At 37.2% G+C, this 19,609-nt stretch overlaps 2 protein-coding genes across 2 annotated transcripts; one reads left to right on the top strand and one right to left on the bottom strand.

Moving 5' to 3' along the window:
• Positions 1-8,447: 8,447 nt before the first annotated feature.
• On the bottom strand, positions 8,448-9,097 carry LOC123841340 (ribosomal protein uL24-like). The gene has a single exon (XM_045870986.2). The coding sequence runs from the start codon at positions 9,079-9,081 to the stop codon at positions 8,644-8,646; it is 438 nt and encodes a 145-aa protein (XP_045726942.1). The 5' UTR covers positions 9,082-9,097; the 3' UTR covers positions 8,448-8,643.
• A 1,145-nt stretch (positions 9,098-10,242) lies between these two features.
• On the top strand, positions 10,243-10,519 carry LOC123841451 (large ribosomal subunit protein eL39-like). Its single transcript, XM_045871063.2, has one exon. It carries the CDS (start codon positions 10,285-10,287, stop codon positions 10,438-10,440), a length of 156 nt encoding a protein of 51 aa, XP_045727019.1. The 5' UTR covers positions 10,243-10,284; the 3' UTR covers positions 10,441-10,519.
• Positions 10,520-19,609: the final 9,090 nt, after the last annotated feature.

Here is a 19,609-nt window from a genome sequence, read left to right on the forward strand (position 1 = left end):
CTATCAACTGAAGGATAGCCTCTGCCACACTGACACTAGTTCATTATATTATACAGAGAAGTGTTAGTTCATTCTCTTCATCCCTTAATACCTTCTTCCCTTTCAGATTTTTTTAGCTGATTGGGAGTGGAAAATAATGTGATTGCTGAGCCATACACTTCTTTATAGTCTTTCCCTGAACTACAGAAAGATACAACTGAAGCTTTCAAAATAATGTTTATAATGACTACATTCTAAGTCAAGGATGATTCTAATTCACAGTCTCCATCTGGCAGGACTGAAGGGGATGGTTTTATACTTTCAATTGTGTAGTGTTTATGGTTGTAGCCATGGTGCCTATCATAGTGCCTGGCATAGTAAACATTCCATAAATATTTATTGTCTGAAAAAAATACAGTTAAATGGTTCATTCTGTTTTAAGTGTTCTATTGAAAAACTATCTAAGCTTGAAGAGAAAACCTCCTTAACTACAATACAATCTATAATCACAGACTTTAGAAATCGTAGTACACAGTGCAGTTCTCTAGCCAGATATCCCCATCAGGATCAAGCCACTCTGTCCCCCATTTGCAGGAGTGGGGGTACTAATGGCTCATAGCTGAGTCCCCCTCTGAGACTTGACCTAAAGAAGCCACCTTGCCCAAAATTATGGCCCCTCCTTGGCAGCAGCCTGCACCTAATGACTGGTTAGTGTAGGGGGGACAAAGACCTGACCCCCTTGCCTCAATTCAGGACAATTCTGAGGGACAATTCTAGCTCTAGATAGTCCTGTTAGATAGCCTAAAGCCTGACTGCAGCCATATCAAGGTTTATATTCCCCTCTGCACATCTGGCTTCTCACTCTCTTAAAGATGCTACTCCTGGGATCATTCTCCAATAAACCTCCTGTACGCAACTATTTGTTTTCTTGGGAAACCTGACCCAAGACAATTCACATTAGTAATAATCCTAAGAAGTAGTATTAAATATGGTATCTTAAAGCTAAATCTCTCACTGGTCAGACAGATAGGAGGACTTTATCTGTAGTGGTAAGTGGAGTACTAATAGCCATTGGTATAATGTAGCAGTACAATTGTTAACACAGTCACTGCTGGTGAACTGGAATGGAATATGGAATGGAGAGGAATACTACAGTGTGCACAATATCTCAGACATTTGAATGACTTGAGTTGAGTAGTAATTATAGGGAATATGGAATTGGATGACTTTTGTGGGTATTACTGATGCACTGGAGAGAACAATAAAAGGATGAGGCTGATAAATCACCAATTTAAGGCAAAACGTGAAAGTCAGAGGGCTTCCAAGGCAGCATATAAAGAAACTCATTGTCTGCAGCTGGAGGGCAGACTTAATTATAAAAGTGGAGGAGCTCGAGAAGCTGAAATTCTCGATACTGTATCAAAGACAGGACAATCATAAGGGAGAAAAGGGACTCTGAATCTTGGGATAAGGACATATGCATCAATATACTTGAAATTCTTGAATCCCCAGATTCCCTTGAACCCACTGGGACTGCAAAAGGAGTCCACTGCTCTCTGTTAAAGTAGCATTTACACTTATTCAGCCATAAAGAATGAAATCTTGCCATTTGTATCATGGATGGAGCTAGAGGGTATTATGCTAAGTGAAATAAGTCATACAGAGAAAGACAAATACCATATGATTTCACTTACATGTGGAATCTTAAAACAAAACAAAACAAAATAAATGAACAAAACAGAAACAGATTCACAGGTACAGAGAATAAACTGGTGGTTGCCAGAGGGAGGGGGGCTCAGGAACAAGTGAAATACATGAAGGGTATTACAAGGTACAAATTTCTAGTTATAAAATAAGTCATAATGATATAAAGTACAGCATAGAGAATATAATCAATAATATAATAATTTTGTATGGTGACAGACAGTAACGACCTACCATGGTGATCATTTCCTAATCTACAAAAATATTGAATCACTATCTTGCATACCTAAAATATAATATTGTATGTCAATTATAGTTCAATAAAAAAGTAAAGTAGTATTCACCCATTGCTTAAAGACAATGCACAAGCCACTTGCCTTGCAAGACAATCCCCACCTCCCTTCCTGGCCAACAGACAAATAACTAAGGTGAAGTCATAACATAATCTAGCCAGGGAAAGTACTGGCCTGGCCAAAAGAAGGAAAAGTAACTATACACTGAATGAACTAGAAGATCTAATCTAGCAGGAAGGTATATATGGGGCTAGACCCTGAAGATACTGAATCAAGGGGAACAATACAGTTGGAAGTGGTGAGTTTATCAATATGGGAGAAATTCCCCCATTATTAAGGGCTTAATAATCTAGCAAAAGCAGGGGAGAGTGATGACATGCTACTAGAATGGCTTCTGGAAACATGGAAAAAGTGCCCACTCCAACTGAAAAATACATGTCAGGATTGCCATGGAAGATGGTAGGGGAAGGAATCAAAAAGCTCAGAGAAGTGGGCATGCTAGAGTAGATTTACAATATAAGACCAGAATACTCAACAACTCATCATATTCTGCAGAAAGTCCAGAGGATAATCTATCTACCAAAACAATATGGAATGCACTGGCAACAAAGGAACTAGCAGTTTTGAGAAACTCAAAGGGTTACTACATTAGTTTCATTTTTCTCTGTAACAAATTACCATAAACTGAGTGCTTGCAATACACATTTATTCTACCACAGTTCCCACGGGTTAGGAATCAAGGCATGGTTCAACTGGGTCTAATGCTTCAGGATCTCTCACAGGGTACAATCCTTCCTAGGGCTCAAGATTTTCTCCAAGCTTGCATTTTTCTTTGGAAGATTTTCTTCTAAGTTTGCATGGTTGTTGGAAGAACTCATCTCTTTGTAAAACAGAGATCTTCTTACTATCAACTAGAGACCATCCTGAGGTCATAGAGGCTGCCTCTCCATATAAAGCTTAAAATCGGTTTGTTGATATCCATAGAATAACTTGCTGGGATTTTGAGTGGGATTGCATTGACTCTACAGATCAAATTGGAAGAACTGACATCTTGATAATATTCAGTATTCCTTCCCATGAATATGGTATATCTATTTAGTTCATCAGAGTTTTGCAGTTTTCCTCCTTTAAATCTAGTACATACTTGGTTAGATTTATATTTAGGTATTTCATTCATTTGGGTGTTAATGTAAATAGCATTGTCTTTTTAATTTTAAGCTCCACTTGTACATTGTTGGCTTATAGGAAAGCAATTGACTTGTATATTAATCTTGTATCCTGCAACCTTGCTGCAATTGCTTATTAATTACATGAGCTTTCTGTCAATTCTTTCAGATTTTCTACATAATCATATCATCTTCCAACAAAGACAGTTTTAGGTCTTCTTTCCATAGATAGATAGATAGATAGATAGATAGATAGATAGATAGATAGATCGATCTTTTATTTCCTTTCTTGCCTTATTGCATTAGCAAGGACTTCAGTATGATGTTGAAAAGGAGTGGTAAGTGGGTACACCCTTGCTTTGTACCTATCTTAGTGGGAAAACTTCCAGTTTCCCACCATTGATTATGATGTTAGCTGTAGGTTTTTTATAGATATTCTTTATCAAGTTTAGAAGGTTCCCCTCTGTTCCTAATTTTCTGAGAGTTTTTATCCTGAATGAGTGTTGGATTTTGTCAAATAATATATTGATATAATCATGTAATTTTTCTTTCTTAGCCTGTTGATGTGATGGATTACATTAATTGATTTTTATTTTTATTATTTTTTATTTTTTTAAAGATTTTATTTATTTATTTGACAGAGACAGAGATAGCGAGAGCAGGAACACAAGCAGCAGGAGTGGGAGAGGGAGAGCAGGCTTCCCGCCAAGCAGGGAGCCCGATGCGGGACTCGATCCGGGACTCGATCCGGGACTCCAGGATCATGACCCGAGCCGAAGGCAGTCGCTTAACCAACTGAGCCACCCAGGCGCCCTACATTAATTGATTTTTAACATCTGAACCAGCCTTGCATACCTGGGATAAATCTCATTTTGTCATGTTATATAATTCTTTTTATATACTTTAAAAAATTTGATTTGCTAATGTTTTGTTGAGGATTTTTGAATCTATGTTCATGGGAGGTACTAGTCTGTAGTTTTCTTTTCTTGTAATGTCTCTGTACGGTTTTGGAATTAGAGTATCATTGGCCTCATAGAATGAGTTAAGAAGTATTCTCTTTGTTTCCATCCTCTGAAAGAGACTATAGATAAGTGGTATAATTTCTTCCTTAACTGTCTTACGATTCACCAGTAAGACTATCTGGGTGCAGTGCTTTCACTTTTGGAAGGTTATTAATTATTGATTCCATTTCTTTAATAGATATAGGCCTATTCAGATTGTTTATTTCTTCCACTATGAGTTTTCACAGATTGTAATTCAAGGAATTGGTCCATTTCATCTGGTTATCAAATTTGTGAGCACTGAGTTGTTCACAGTATTCCTTTATTATCCTTTTAATTTCCATGGTTTCTAGAGTGATGTCTTCTCTTTCATTTCTGATATTAGTAACCTGTATTATCTCTTTTTTTGGTAGTTAGTCTGGCTAGAGGCTTATCGATTTTATTGATATTTACAAAGATCCAGCATTTGGTTTCATTGATTTTCTCTATTAATTGCCTGTTTCCAATTTTATTGATTGTTGCTCTAATTCTTTTTTTTTAACTGAACACTCCACAGTCTCTCCTTTCTTCAGCAAGAGACAGAAGTTAAACTGAGATTCATAAATGATTAAACACAACAGTAAAATCTGCAGTGCCTTTTTCATAAGCCTAGCAGATGCTTTGCTGAAATATTCTTGTTTCTACGGCCTGCTGAGATAAAAGATTCTAGATCCTGTAATCTATGCAATGAGGAAAATAGCCATAGCAACTCAAAAAGTTGTTGTTTAACATAGAATACATATAAAGCACAAGACATAGTGCCAGATATATATAGGAACTCAAATAGTTGTCATTAACTTCAAATTGACATTTTGGTAGAGGAATACTTCAGACCAGGCTCCTACTGAGTTCAGAGACAAGAAATCAGTTACATAAACAAAATCATTCTGTTCTTCAATTTTCTTGTGCTTTTTGGCATAATAAAGGGGTTTTAAATTTTTCATTATTGTAATATTTTCACTACCTTGTCTATCTATACTTAATCTCGTATTGTACTTATGATAGTTTCAAGAAATGCCTAATAAGAACATGAGATTTTAATCATAAAACTTCTAGTTGTGTGTGTATTTTATATGATTGTCATTTACTCTTGGATCTGCAGAGCTTTTATTTCTTTTCTTTTCTTTTGCTTACATTGAATTTAATTTGCTCTTTTTCTAGTTTCCTAAAGTGGAAATTTAGATTAATGATTTTAGATCTTTCTTCTTTTTAATATATGCAGTCAATGCTATAAATTTCCCTCTAAGAACTGCTCTCACTGCATCACACAAATTTTGATAAATTGTGCCTTCATTCTAGGGGTGCCTAGGTGGCACAGTCAGTTGAGTGTCCAACTCTTGGTTTTGACTCAGGTCATGATCTCAGGGTTGTGGGATTGATCCCCACCTCGGGCTCTGTGGGGAGTCTGCTTGAGAGTCTCTCCTCTTCTCCCTCTGCCCCTCCCCCACACTCTCTCTTGAATAAGTGAATAAATCTTAAAAAAAATTGTGTCTTCACTTTAATTTAGTTCAAAATATTTTAAATTTTTTCTTTAGATTTCTTTGACCTAGGTGGTATTTAGATGTGTTTGATTAATCTCCACATATTTGGGGATTTTCCAGTTGTTCTCTTGTTATTGATTTCTAGTTTAATTCCATTGTGCTCAGAGAGCAGACACTGTATAATTTCTATTCTTTTCAGTTTGTTAGGATATATGTTATGGCCCATGGAATGACTTTTCAAAGGTGCAGCTGAAACTAGAGCTTGGAGAGGACACTCTAAATCACTGACCATCATATGGTGCTGTGTTACCAAAAGGTAGATTTGATGAGTTTAGGAACCAGTGGGGGATAATAGGAATGGCTCTGTTAATAATTACCTCCTGGGACCCACATAAGAAATTTGTGCTGCCCATCCCTGAAATTTCTTTACTCTCGTTCTAGGGGTCTTGGTTCCTATATAAGGAATGCTTTCACCAAGGTAACAGTAACACTGCTACTAAACTTAAAACTTATGACTGCTGCACAGTTTATTTGAGTCTTTCATTGTAAGAGAGCAACAGGTACAACAAGGACTCAGCATCATAATAGGGGTAATTGACCCTGATAATCAGTATGAGATAGGGCTACTGTTGAATAATGGGGGCAGAGAAGAATATGCTTGGCACCTAGGTAATCCAATTATGTGTCTTTTGCTGCTACTTTATCCAATTATGATAGTAAATAGACAAGTAGAACAGCCAGGATGACCCTTCAGAATAGTATTTAGTTAAGACAAGGGAATTGGACATTTTTATTCCCACGTTAACTACTCATTGCATATTCTCTGCCCTTAGGAAGGGAACATAACTGTGAACAAAGTGATTCCCTTTAGCCAAGGGCTAGTCCCAGAGAGGGTCTCACACTGAGCCTACAGCAGCAGCTAGCCATCCTGGAACCTACAAAAATGAGTGCCTTGGTCTTAGTCTGAGTCTGGTTCCCAGGGGAATCTGACCTAAAACAACATCAAGTAAGAAAAATTATGTGTGTATAAAATACATGCATATATACACACATATAAGAAGTGTATAATATATACATGTGTGATGGTTAATTTTATGTATCAACTTGTGGACCACATGGTACCTAGATATTTGGTCAAACTTTCTGAGTATTTCTGTGAGGATCTTTTTCAATGAGGTTAACATTTAAATTGGGAGACTGAGTAAAGCATGTTGTCCTCCCTAATGTGACTGGTCCTCATCCAGTCAATTGAAGACCTGAACAGAACAAAAAGGCTAAGTAAGAAGGAACTTCTGCTGCCTGAGTGGTTTGAGCTGGGACATTGGCTTTTTCCTGCCTTTGAAACTGAACTGAAAAATTGTGTCTTCCTAGGTCTCAAGCCTGCTGAGCTTTGGACAAGAATTATGCTACTGGCTCTCCTGGTTCTCATTCCTTTGGTCTCAGACTATAACTATACCACCAGCTCTCCTAGGTCTCCAGCTTGCCAACTGCATATCTTAGGGCTTCTCAACCTCCATAACCATGTGATCCAATACCTTATAATAAAATATTATACACAGAGACAAAACATAAACATGCACACATATCCTATTGGTTCTGTTTCTCTGAACCATGAGTAATATATATTTTAATATATATATTATGTATCTATATATTTTAATATATATTACATATTTTAATATATATGTATATATGCAGGTGTGTGTGTATATACATATGATCAATTGCTATTTGACTACTTGTGATGAATAAATATCTAAATTATAGAGAAGTTATAAATAAAATAAATATCAATATAAAATACATATAAAAACCCAATGAGGTAGTAAAATATAATTCTTTTTCCACTGGAATATTGGTCTCATTAATTTCAAAACTGAATTGTAACTCTCATAATAGCAGCTACTATTATTTAGCTGTTACCACTTCCCAAGCTTTGCAGTAAATTTTTATTAAATCTTGCTTTTATGGAAATATAATATTGTTTCATTTGTAATTAACTATCCCATCATATATTTCCAGAAGATAAGGATTCTGCCATTAAGAATTACCACTATACCACTATCACCCATAAAAAAAGTAATAATTCCTTATCATCATGAAATACCACTTGGTGTTCAAGTTGGTATTTGTTGTATTAGCTGTCTTCTATTTTTTAGTGTATTAGTTTGAATCAGGATCAACAAGTTCCATATATTCAGATGATTTGCAAATATCTTAAATCTCTTATAATCTATAATTTGCCTTTCTATTCTTTCCCTCTTTTTTTAATGGAAAACTGGATTGGTTTCTGTGGTAGGCTGAAAAATACCTCCTCTCAAAGGTATGCACATCCCAATCTGTGGAAACCTAGAATGTAAACTTAACTGGCAAAGGGGGGGGGGTGCAGATATTGTTAAATTAAGGATCTTGTAAAAGGGAGATTATCCTAGATTATCTGGGCAATCCCTAAATGCAATCACAAAGGTCCTTACAAGTGAGAGGCAGAGAGAGGTTTTACATACACAAAAAAAGAATCCAACATGACTAGGGACACAGAGATTGAAGTGATGTGGCCACAAACCAAGGAATGCTGGCAGCCACCAGAAGCTGGAAGAGACAAGGAACAGATTCTTTTCCAGAACCTTTGGGAAGAATATGGCCCTGCTGACACCCTGATTTCAGCCCAGTGATACTTATTTAAAACCTCTGGCCTCCAGAACTGTGAGAGAATAAATTTCTGCTTTTTTTTTTTTTTTTTGATAGTAAGATGGATTTTATCTATAAAACAATGCAAACTCCCCGTGGAATTAGGAAACATTTTCAATTGTTATTCATAAAATTATTAATCAAAACAGCAAAAGTGGATTTACAAAGCTACATTATCAATAGCAAAACAGGAAGGAGATGAAATGTTTGGCAGATGTCTTGAAAAGTTTCAAAGAAACACACACCAGGCTAAAGGTCTACAGTTAAACTGTGCTTGCACAACAGGTTACATTCACTCCTGCATTTTCTCAATAAGTTCTTCCTTATATTTGCCTTTCTCTTTTCCAACCTGTCGAGATTTGGCTTTGCGTTTGAGAATTTTTTCCCGATCTTTGTCCAGCTTTAGCCTGGTAATAACCACCTTGCTCGGGTGAATGCCCACATGCACAGTTGTCTCATTAGCCTTCTCACACTGCACCCGCTCGATGTAGATGACATATTTCTTTCTGTACACCTGGACCACCTTGCCAATTTGCTGACCTTTGTAGTGTCCTCGAACCACCTGGACCTCGTCGTCCTTGCGGATGGGCATGGAGCGGACGCTGTACTTCCGACGCAGCTCCTCGGAGAGTGGGGAAGACATAATCTTCCTGTGCATGTGCAAGGGCGCATTGAAGTGGCTTTTGCGGTTTTTGCTGTGGTCTGAGGTAACGAAGGGGTTGAACTTCATGCTGACCGTCTTGCGCCTGTTATGTCAAATTTCTGCTTTTTTAAAGCTACAATTATCCAGATATTTGTTACAGCAGCCATAGGAAACTAACACATTTTTCCCTGAATAACTTTCTACTGTCTGGGTTTTGCTGATTTCATTCATTTGATTTTCATTCATATGTTCTTCTGTCTTCTGTATTTCCTGTTCATTGCTATTTCTTTCACAAGATGATTTTATAGGAGGTTTGTGTACCTCTATCTGGGGGTATATTCTCTCAGGTTGTTTCTCATTTGTAATTTTTTAGCACCTACTATTAAATGTTGCCTAGATCCATTTATTCATTAAGGGTTACCAAATATTTAAAATCTCTGTGATAGGTACTATATTTATATATATACACATATGTATATATAATCTTCAATCTTAGCAACAACCTTGCATTTTTGGTATTATATGATCAGAAAACTAATAAATTTTGAAAGTGGAGGATTAAAATACAAAGTCTGGAGTATGTCTATAATGCTTCAGTTTTATCAGGAAGCTTGAGTGAAACAGGTGAGAATTAGACATGTTTAGATGACAGCAACCCCACCACTGTCCTCAGTATCTATATTATCCACTGATTTAGATGGGAACTAGGAGTCTCTGTGGGAAAAACATTTCTCATGTAGATGTTATACATAAAATATGCACATTAGAGATCCTTAGACTTTAATATATTTTTTTAAGGCTGTCTTAAGCCAGTTTTGAGGCCCTGGCTAGAGGCCAGTTCCCCTTCTTGAACAGCTAATTAAGTCCTTATCCCAACTACTTCCCTTATCAGGCTCTCACACTCTGGGCCCCTATGTACCTTCTCTAACCACCCCAGGAGCCAGATACCAGACAACTAGGAAAAGCCCCCAAGAGTACAAGAATTTATTCAAGTTAACCAATCCACAGGAAGCCCACAAAACCTACTTAACCCCACCCCACTTGTGATACATAAGCTGCCCTCTACAGCTCCAAGCTTGCTGTTACCCTATCCCCAAATGCAACCTGCTGTGTGGCCCTGCCTGGCAGCCTTCTCTCATTTGGAGCTGTAAGAAACAGAATTTTGCCTTTCATCTATCCCAGCATCAGTACATTGTGTCCCACTATCTAAAGAATTTTTAAATCTTATAAAAGACTATTCCATCTCTTTTTCGCCGCCATCCTGCTCTGCGTGGCTGGCTGCTTCTCGCCATGTCTTCTCACAAGACTTTCAGAATCAAGCGATTCCTGGCCAAGAAACAAAAGCAGAATCATCCCATTCCCCAGTGGATTCGGATGAAAACTGGTAATAAGATCAGGTACAACTCCAAGAGGAGGCACTGGAGAAGAACCAAGCTGGGTCTATAAGGCGTCACACATCATGAGATGACACACTTGATTGGCACACATATTTAATTAAGCTGCGTGAAGATCATGTGTTCTATCATTCTGTGAACATCCTTCCTACCTGGCCGTAGACTTGTCTTATCATGGAAATGATTTTTCTCTGTGACTATGCCTCTGCACCAGTAGGTTGGTTCGGTAATAAATGCGAGACCTTTCACCTCTAAAAAAAAAAAAAAAAAGACTATTCCAGCTTTACATAGAAATGATAAAGTTAGGTCTTTCTTTGACTTGCTTTTCTTTTTCAATCACCTATAACTTTGCACAGACCATTAAAAGTACTTTTTAAATCTCACAGCTATTATTTTATTTTGATCTTTTTCTTCACACTAACCCACTGAGGAAGGCAGAATAAGGATTATTGTTTCTACTTTATAATTGAGAAACTGAGACTTCAAATAGTGAAGTGACTTGTTCAAAAGCAAACACTTAATAATGGATTACATCCAGATATTGTAATTCTAAGTCACTGTTCCATCATGTTACTTCCAATTATCATCTACCCATCCACCTATCTATCCATCCTTCCATCCATCCATCCATCCATCCATCCAACATTTATTGAGTATATATTATAAACCAAGTAGACACTAGGCTCTGGGGGGTATAGAGATGAACCTGGCACAATCTCTGTACTCAAAAGATCTTAAGAAACAGAGATAGAAAAGAAAATTACAATATAATACATTTAGGTTCTATTAGAAAGTACTTGGTGTCACAGATGGGGTCTTCACCCCAAGTCAAAGGAAACTTCCATTACCATTGAACACTGAACATGTCACAGTTATGTAGAAGTCAGGTACATGGGCAGATGGAGCAACATTCAATTTATTTACCAAAACACTTCATAGTAACCATGCTAGGCACTCAGCTTCAAAGTTCCTTCCTTCAAAGGGTATATTAGTTACAAGGACAGACAAGTATGTAAAGAAACATGTTACAATAAAGTATGCTAAGTTCAATGATACAGGAATGTACATGTTACAGTTGGGTCACAAAAAAGGGATGACAAACTCTACCTGGGAGAAAAGAATCACAGTCTCCCAGCATAAATGACTGGGATGATAGCCTGAAGAATGAATAAAGGCCCACTGACAGGACTGTAGGAGAAAAAGCATACAGGAGGAAAAGGATATTCAAAAGTAAACATAAGTATGCTTATATAGACACAAAGAACTGCTAGCCAATGAGAGTACCACCCCACTCCACACTGACTAACTGCATATAGATCACACTCTAAAAATAGCCAAATGGTGTACAAGTACTTTTAGCTCTTGGCACAGGTCTTTGATATAACCTCATCAGAGATTCCCCTAGTAAAAGTCTGATTAGATCCACTATTTCTGGCCTACCTCTTTAAGGCCACATGGGATTCCCCAGCAAGGTTGGTACACTTGCCCCTCGGTAAGATATGATACCACTCAACTGTTCTGTTTAGTGACATGAACACAGGAGAAAAGTAAACAAGTCACATTATAATTCTGAAGACAACAGTATAAAAGATGACTTGAAAAGCAATGTACACATTTGCAGATCACAACCCAGGTCATTCAAATTTATAGAGAGGTAAAAAGAAGCCAAACCCTCAGCTCAGGTTCATTTTACAAATATTATCGCTCCAATCTTTTTCTCATCAGCGGCCCTGACCTTGACTCACTCTCTCATTGGTGCACACTGCCTGATAGGACTATGAATCATGCCAGGAATCAGATGGGTCCAAAGGGAATAGTGCCATTCCTTATAAAAATCATTTGGGAAGCGTATGTACAATGACCATAACACTAATGCTAACGGGTGTAGAACACTTTCACATTAAGACCAAGTTTCCTCAGGCATCAGAAAAATCCCTCCAGTTATGTAAATGATGTAGGACTTCAAAAAAAGGACAAGTTATAAAAGGACAAGGGGAGTTGGGAAGTGTATGATATGTGTAGACATATAATGAATAAGTATGATTGAAAGTGGACTTTGATGTTTTTGCCCTCTAACTACTTTAGCATCCTGATTTTCATACAGCACACACATATTCTTGTCACTCATTCTGGAGATTTTCAAAAGCATTTTTTTCTTTCAAATATAAAGAGACACTTTAATTTTTTTTAGGTTTTCGTTTAAAGCTTTACGTCAGCAGTTTTCCTCACCTGAAATTACCTCCACCACTCACACATCTGTCCAAAACCTAACCTATCCCCAACATCTTCCCATACTCAGCTATCCTTTCATAGAATTTCTAGAACATTTTTAACCAGCTCCACATAGTTGCATCTAAGATTATTTTGCTTCAAACCTTTCAGGACTCAGCTCCAGGTTCTGGTAAGCCTTCCCTGACCCTAGAGCTATTATTTAGTTACCCTTCTTGTCTTTTCCTAGGATCCAATCTATGCTGTTACCATACTGTAACTAGAGGTTTGCAAATCTGTATCCTGCAATTAGCTCAGAGATTTATTATGGTAAGGAACTTGTTTGATCCATATGGCATAGTATCTAGTACTTGGTAAGAAATAGGAAGTAACTTTGTGAAATTAAAAAGACAATGATAATAGACAAACCTCTGGCAAAGGTAATGAAAACAAAATAAAATTCAAAAACAAAAAATGGAAACAGGAAAGATTATATTGATAAAATAAGTGGTTTTGTGAGAATATCAAAGATACCAAAATTGGCACAAGAAGTAAAAAACTCTGAAAGACTAATAATCATGAAAGGGATAGGAAATACTCTCAAAGCCCCTTAAAAAGGCTCCAGGCCCAAACAGTTAGTGGTAGAGTTCTTTTATACCAACAATTCTCAACTGGTGAGTGTGTATACGGAGGAGTTGCCCCCCACCACACCCCGAGGACATTTGGCAAGGTCTGGAGACATTGTGGCTTGTCACAGTTGAGGGACAGGACACCTACCAATATTTAGTGGTGCTAAACATCCTACAGAGCACAGGGCAGATCCCCACAACAAAGAAGTATCCAGCGCAAAATGTCAATAGTACCAAAGTTGAGAAACCCTGCTCTATACTTTTTTTTAATTATTGTGGTTTTTTTATTTATTTTTTTTTATTTTATTTTTTTAAAGATTTTATTTATTTATTTGATTGAGAGAGAGAGAGAGCATGAGAAGGGAGAGGGTCAGAGGGAGAAGCAAACTGCCCGATGAGCAGGAAGCCTGATGCGGGGCTCGATCCTGGGACTCCGGGATCATGACCTGAGGTGAAGGCAGTCGCTTAACCAATTGAGCCACCCAGGCGCCCCTGCTCTACACTTTTAAAGAAAATGTAATAGCGTGCTATATAAAACCTTCCAACACATACAAAGGAAAGGTCCTCAAAGCAGCTTGTAATGCAAGCATTACTCTGATACCCAGACATGAGAAAGATGATACCAAAGATGTAAATATATATATATATATATAAAATATACAATAAACTGATACACGCATCATCTACAATGTCATATGTATATGTATCATATATATATATATATACACACAAAAAAAAGGTGAAACAATGACAAAACATATCTAGCAGTATATATAACATATTCGATAATGGGTTTTATTAATTGTGGTAAGAACACTTAATATGAGACCTATCCTCTTAAAGTTTTAAGTGCACAATATTGTTAACTATAAGTAAAATGTTCTACAGCAGATTTCTAGAACTTACTCATTTTGTCTATCTGAAACTTTATACCTGTTGAACAGCAACTCCTCATTTCCCCCTTGCCCCAACCCCTGGAAACCACCATTCTCTTCTCTTTCCTAGAGTGTGACCACTTTAGACACCGCATGCAAGTAAAATCATGCAGTATTTGTCCTTTGGTATCTGGCTTATTTCACTTAATAAAATGTTCGGCAGTTTCATCCACATTATTGCAAATGGCAGGATTTCTTTTTTAATGCTGAGTAATAGTCCATTGTGTGCAAATTCATTCATCAATGAACATTTAAGTTGCTTCCATATCTTAGCTTTTGTGAATAATGCTGCAATGAACATGGGAGTGCAGATATTTCTTTGAAATCTTGATTTCAATTCTTCTGGATAAATACTCAGAAGTGAGATTGCTGGATAATATGGTAGTTATAGTTTTAATTTCTATACCGTTCTATACTCTTTTTTAAGATTTTATTTCCTTATTTGACAGAGAGAGAGAGAGGGAGGAAGCACAAGCAGGGGGAGGGGCAGGAGGATGGGCAGAGGAAGAGGGAAAAGCAGACTCTGCTGAGCAGGAAGCCCGATGTGGGGCTCAATCCCAGGACCCTGGGATCATGACCTGAGCTGAAGGCAGACACTTCACCGACTGAGTCACCCAGGTACCTCTATACTGTTCTATACTCTTGTCCATAGTGGCTGTACAATTTTACATTTCCACCAGCAACATAAAATTGTTCCAATTTCTCACCATTTCCTATCTTTTGTTTTTTTATATAATAACCTCACTAACAGGTGTGAGGTGATAGATCACTGTGGTTTTGATTTGAATAACATTTTTTTAAATCCCTGAAATGCAAGGACCATATAATATCTGAAATTTATTAACATAATTAAGTCACTAGGAATTCACAGCCAAAACTGAGGTCTGTATGACTATAACGCAATTCACAGGTGGGCAAGACTCCTCCCGGATCCCTTGGTGTATGTGCTGAATCCCACAGCTCCCACAGAGGCACTTTTGTCTGTGGATAGATGAAAATTGTTGACGTTGAGGTGGGGATATGATGAGAGATGTCTTAATTCAGCCACGTCACCGACATCATCCCCATGGAAAATTTTAAAAGATGAGAAAAACTTCTTAATAGAGAAAATATTTTGGGTAAAATTAAAAACCTATTCCTGAAAAAATTTTTAGCAAATGAGAAATAAAAAAGTACCTAACATGATAAATCATAGCCAACTTCATAATTCTTTGTGAAATATTATGTATAGACATTCCCATTAATTAAATAATATTTAAGCAGAAACCTGAAGAAAGGTGTAGAAGTGCTGACAACATCAACTCCATATTTGGCCCTCCATCTTATTCATGCCCATGCAAAGACCTCCCTCAGGGCTACATGTTCCAGGCTCCTTGAAGGATAATGTGTACCTTGATTGGAATGTGGAAAGGCTTGTTTTAGTCTTCCCTAAAGTGGCACACTTTAGATAATCATCCTTTGACCTCACCACAATGCCCCTGGCTCTATAAAACCTGATCCCCGTCAGTAAGTTACACCAAATAAAACTCTGTGTAAATGGTATGGAGTGACTTGTGTCATTTTTTGGTCTCAAAGTGGCTTCTCAGTCTGGAGATACTTTCTCTCTTGTCCACTTTCTAACAAAACGATAGAAGCAGCCATTAGGAAGTCTGGGAGAAGAGCATTCCAAGAAGAAAGAAGATGGTTAATGCAATGGTTCTGAGGTATGAATGTGGCTGGAGCCAAGAAAAAGCCAAAAGATCACTATGGCTGGAGTGTAGTGAGCAAGGGGGACAGATTTTAGTCTGCAGCCATGAAGGGTTTGAGCCGGGAATATTACCTGGTCTATATCCAGTATATTCTGGGTCCCTTCATTAATTAATAACACTCCCATTCTCCCACTTAGCCACAGAGGAAACATCAAGGCATCTTCAGCAACTCCATGTACATTCCACACACAATTGATCATCAGGTTTGCTGATTCTACTTCTCCAATAACTCTTTTAAGTGGCCCTTCCTCTTCAGCCCATTGCCATTGCCTAAAATCATGTTCATAATCTCTCACCCGGTCTACCACTATTATGATCTCAATGAGTCTTATTCCATCAATCCAAACACATACTGATGAGACTTAGCTTCTTGAAATACAGAAGGCATTCTTGTGTTTCAAAAACTTCAATGACTAATGCTTCATTATAAAATCCAAACTCTTTAACCTAACAAAACTCTTCTTGACCTTTGCTTACCCTTACTGCCTCACTTCCCCCTTCATAGCAAGGATGTCAAAACCTTCACTGAACTAATTTCCATTATTTCAAACACTTTCTGTTGTGCCCTGCCTCTGATCCTTTGTTTGTTTTGGTACCTTAACATCTCTAGGACTAACTTTTGGATTGGCAGTTTCTTAAAATGTTTTCCTATTTTTCTAAATATCAAATAGTGTATCATCTCTCAAACGTGCTAAAAAAGCCTGTTTCATGGTATATCACAAGAAAAATGTGCTCTGTTCTTAAATATGTTTGGGAAACACTGAAATAATGAAAGCAACTTTCTCTGTTGTAAAACCTTTCAAAGATTTTAACATATATTGACAATATGAAGAAGAGGGTATTGAACACACAATTTTCTATTTAAACCATGGAATCATTAAAACTATGGAATCATAAAAGCATGAAACAATTTTTAATGAAATACTATGTAGAACTAGTGTTCCATGGGTAAGATATAGAAGAGGTGATTTCTTATTCTCCAAAATGAATCAAAGTTCCTGTGTATTTAAATATACTCTGTGAAATGACAAGCTTCAACAAAACTACAACCCTCTTTAAGATTTTGAAGTCACCAGAATTCACTCACATTTCATTTGAGAGGATGCCATTTTATAGCTCTCAACAAATTCAGCAAAAAAGCAATGTCAGACAGTAGTCATCTATCAGATTTACCCAAAAACTGACTAGAAGATACTTATAATGAAATATGCAATGTGTTAATGTTGTTACTGAGAGTAAGCTCAGAAGTATAAAATCACAGTGCATGATTTCCATTCCTTTCTTCTAATATATACAACAACCCACTTCAGGATGGGTACCATGTTTCCTCAGACTAGACACAGTCTTCCCTTGACTTTACTCACACAGATGGGGTTCTCAGAGCCATATGAAATTCATACAGAGAAGAACAAAGGATCACATAATTGTTTGACCCCAAAATATTCCTACACATGTCAATAAGTATCTCCAAACAAGAACAAGACTAACTCCCCTCCAAAACTGTGTGCTTCTGTGTGTGTGTGTGTACGAGAGAGAGAGAGAGAGAGAGAGAGAGAGAATTAATACATCTTGGCATCTTTCCAGCCCCAAAAGCCTTTAACTGGTATCCATTAAAATAAATCTGCCACCTGGCTGAACCATTTCCTGTGAAGTCTCTATGTATATGAGGACGTGTCTTTTATCACTCTTTGTTCATAATAAACATGCACTGTGACCTCTAGTTAGCAGTTTTGCCAACTTATACAAAACTCAGTACCCAACACTCTGTAATAACTGGCTTGGCTCCTTGCCAAGGTCACCTCAGTCATTTCTTGGGCAAAGTAATCCAGATTCTGAGACCAAACTGTTCCCACACAGGAAAAATACAGAGTTACATCCTGATCTTTTTAAGTTTAACCTAAAGTTAGCCAGGTTGGGCAAGTCCCTCTGATATTCACCCCCTCTTCCTTTAGCAAAGTACAGGTCCCAAGCAATGAAACATGATCTAAGACAATAACGTTGCTCCATACCTCTGACAGTGATTAATGTAGAGGTTGTCATACGACTTAGTTCTAGCCAGTGAAACATAAATATGCTGGGGCTGAGGGGGGTGGGTTCTAGAAAATATTTTTTTTACTGAATTTTTCTGAGGATAGACCAGTTCAGATTCAATTTCTCCTTTCTTCCTCCTTTTGTATGCAATCGTGTGAAGACAGAATGCTGAGAGCTGTGGCAGGCATCTTGTGAGCATGAAGGGAAAGCAAAAAGAATCACAGACTAGAAGAGCCAATCTAGAGCCTTGATATCATTCAGCTGGATTAAACTGAAACTGCCTACCCCAAAATTCCAGTTATGAGATTAACATCCTCTTATTAGGCTACTTTTAGTTGGGTCTTCTATTACCTGCATCCAAATCATCTTAAGAATTAAAACCTGATTTTACAAAGTGGGCTTTAGCCTTGTTCTCATGCCAACCCCCCACCTCATACCTCGTTTGGGACCGCGATGCAATATGATTTTTGTGTCAGTGCGCCCTCTTCTGTTCACTATCGAGTATTTCAGTTCCTCCGGGCGTCAGATTCTACCGCCCTTCACTTATCTCACAAATTGATTGTCTTCTATGTACTAGGCATTTTTCAAAGTCCTTTGCTCCAAGAATTTTCAGAGTCTGGAATACTGACCTAAACTGTATGCAAACCTAAGTCACCACAACTTGCTGCCAGTCTACCCTGGTTTCAAGTGAAACTTTGATTATACTTCCTGCTGCTTCAATCTGATAATTCAGGATAATCTCCCCATCTCAAGATCCCTAAGTTAATCATATCTGCAAAGTACATTTTTCCATGTACTAACATTCACAATTTCTGGGGATTAAGATGTAAACATCTTTCAGGGACAATTGTTCAGCTTACCACACTTCATTTTCAGAAAAAAACCACAAATCACTTGCCAATCACTTTCTCTAACTTTCCTTCTGACCACTTACCACCATCTAATACATGATTTTATTAATTTATCTTATCTCTACCACTAACATATAAACCATATGAGGGCAGGAACTTATCTCTGTTTTGTTCACCACTGTATATCCTGAGCCTAGACTTGTACCTGGTATACAGTAGGCACTTAATAAACTGTTAAATGAATGAATAAATGACAAATCACCAGTCCTACAACCTCCCCATCCTCTTCCTCTGCCACTCTTTCTAGATCCCTTTAAAGTCAATATGTATATCTTGGTTGCTATCCTCACTATGAATAAAAATCAAATTCCTTACCAAGATATTACTCCCTGTTTCATACTTTTTAAAAATATTCAGCTGAAATCTTACAACTTCTGCCATGTATGAACTAATAACTTACAATCACAATTAGAGTTTTCTTTCTTTGGCTCATAGAGAACACCATTTAAAACACTGCTGTAGAATATCTTTCATTTATTCTTAAGATTATAATTAGTAGTCTCTGTAAGTATCTTTCCCATTTGGCCATGACTTCAAGAAATGATATCATATTCTTCACTTTTTTACTAATAATTTCTAGCACAGTGCATGGGACATTAAAAGTGTTCAAAATATGATGAATTGGACTTCGAAAAGTGAAAAATGAAAAATAGCTGATAAAATTTGTGAAAGTGGAAGTAAAATAAATTTTAGAAATAGCTGCCAACTAATATTTTTTTTAGAAACTCAAATGCATATTGCTCAACACAAACCTAGGAT

Source organism: Mirounga angustirostris, unplaced genomic scaffold (assembly GCF_029215605.1).
Source record: "Mirounga angustirostris isolate CCGP_5_RB_7025 unplaced genomic scaffold, mMirAng1.0.hap1 SCAF_11, whole genome shotgun sequence".
Taxonomy (NCBI): Eukaryota; Metazoa; Chordata; class Mammalia; order Carnivora; family Phocidae; genus Mirounga; species Mirounga angustirostris.

Excerpts from the sequence above, each read along its gene's own strand:
- LOC123841451 (XM_045871063.2), top strand. The coding sequence starts at position 10,285 with ATGTCTTCTCACAAGACTTTCAGAATCAAGCGATTCCTGGCCAAGAAA.
- LOC123841340 (XM_045870986.2), bottom strand. The coding sequence starts at position 9,081 with ATGAAGTTCAACCCCTTCGTTACCTCAGACCACAGCAAAAACCGCAAA.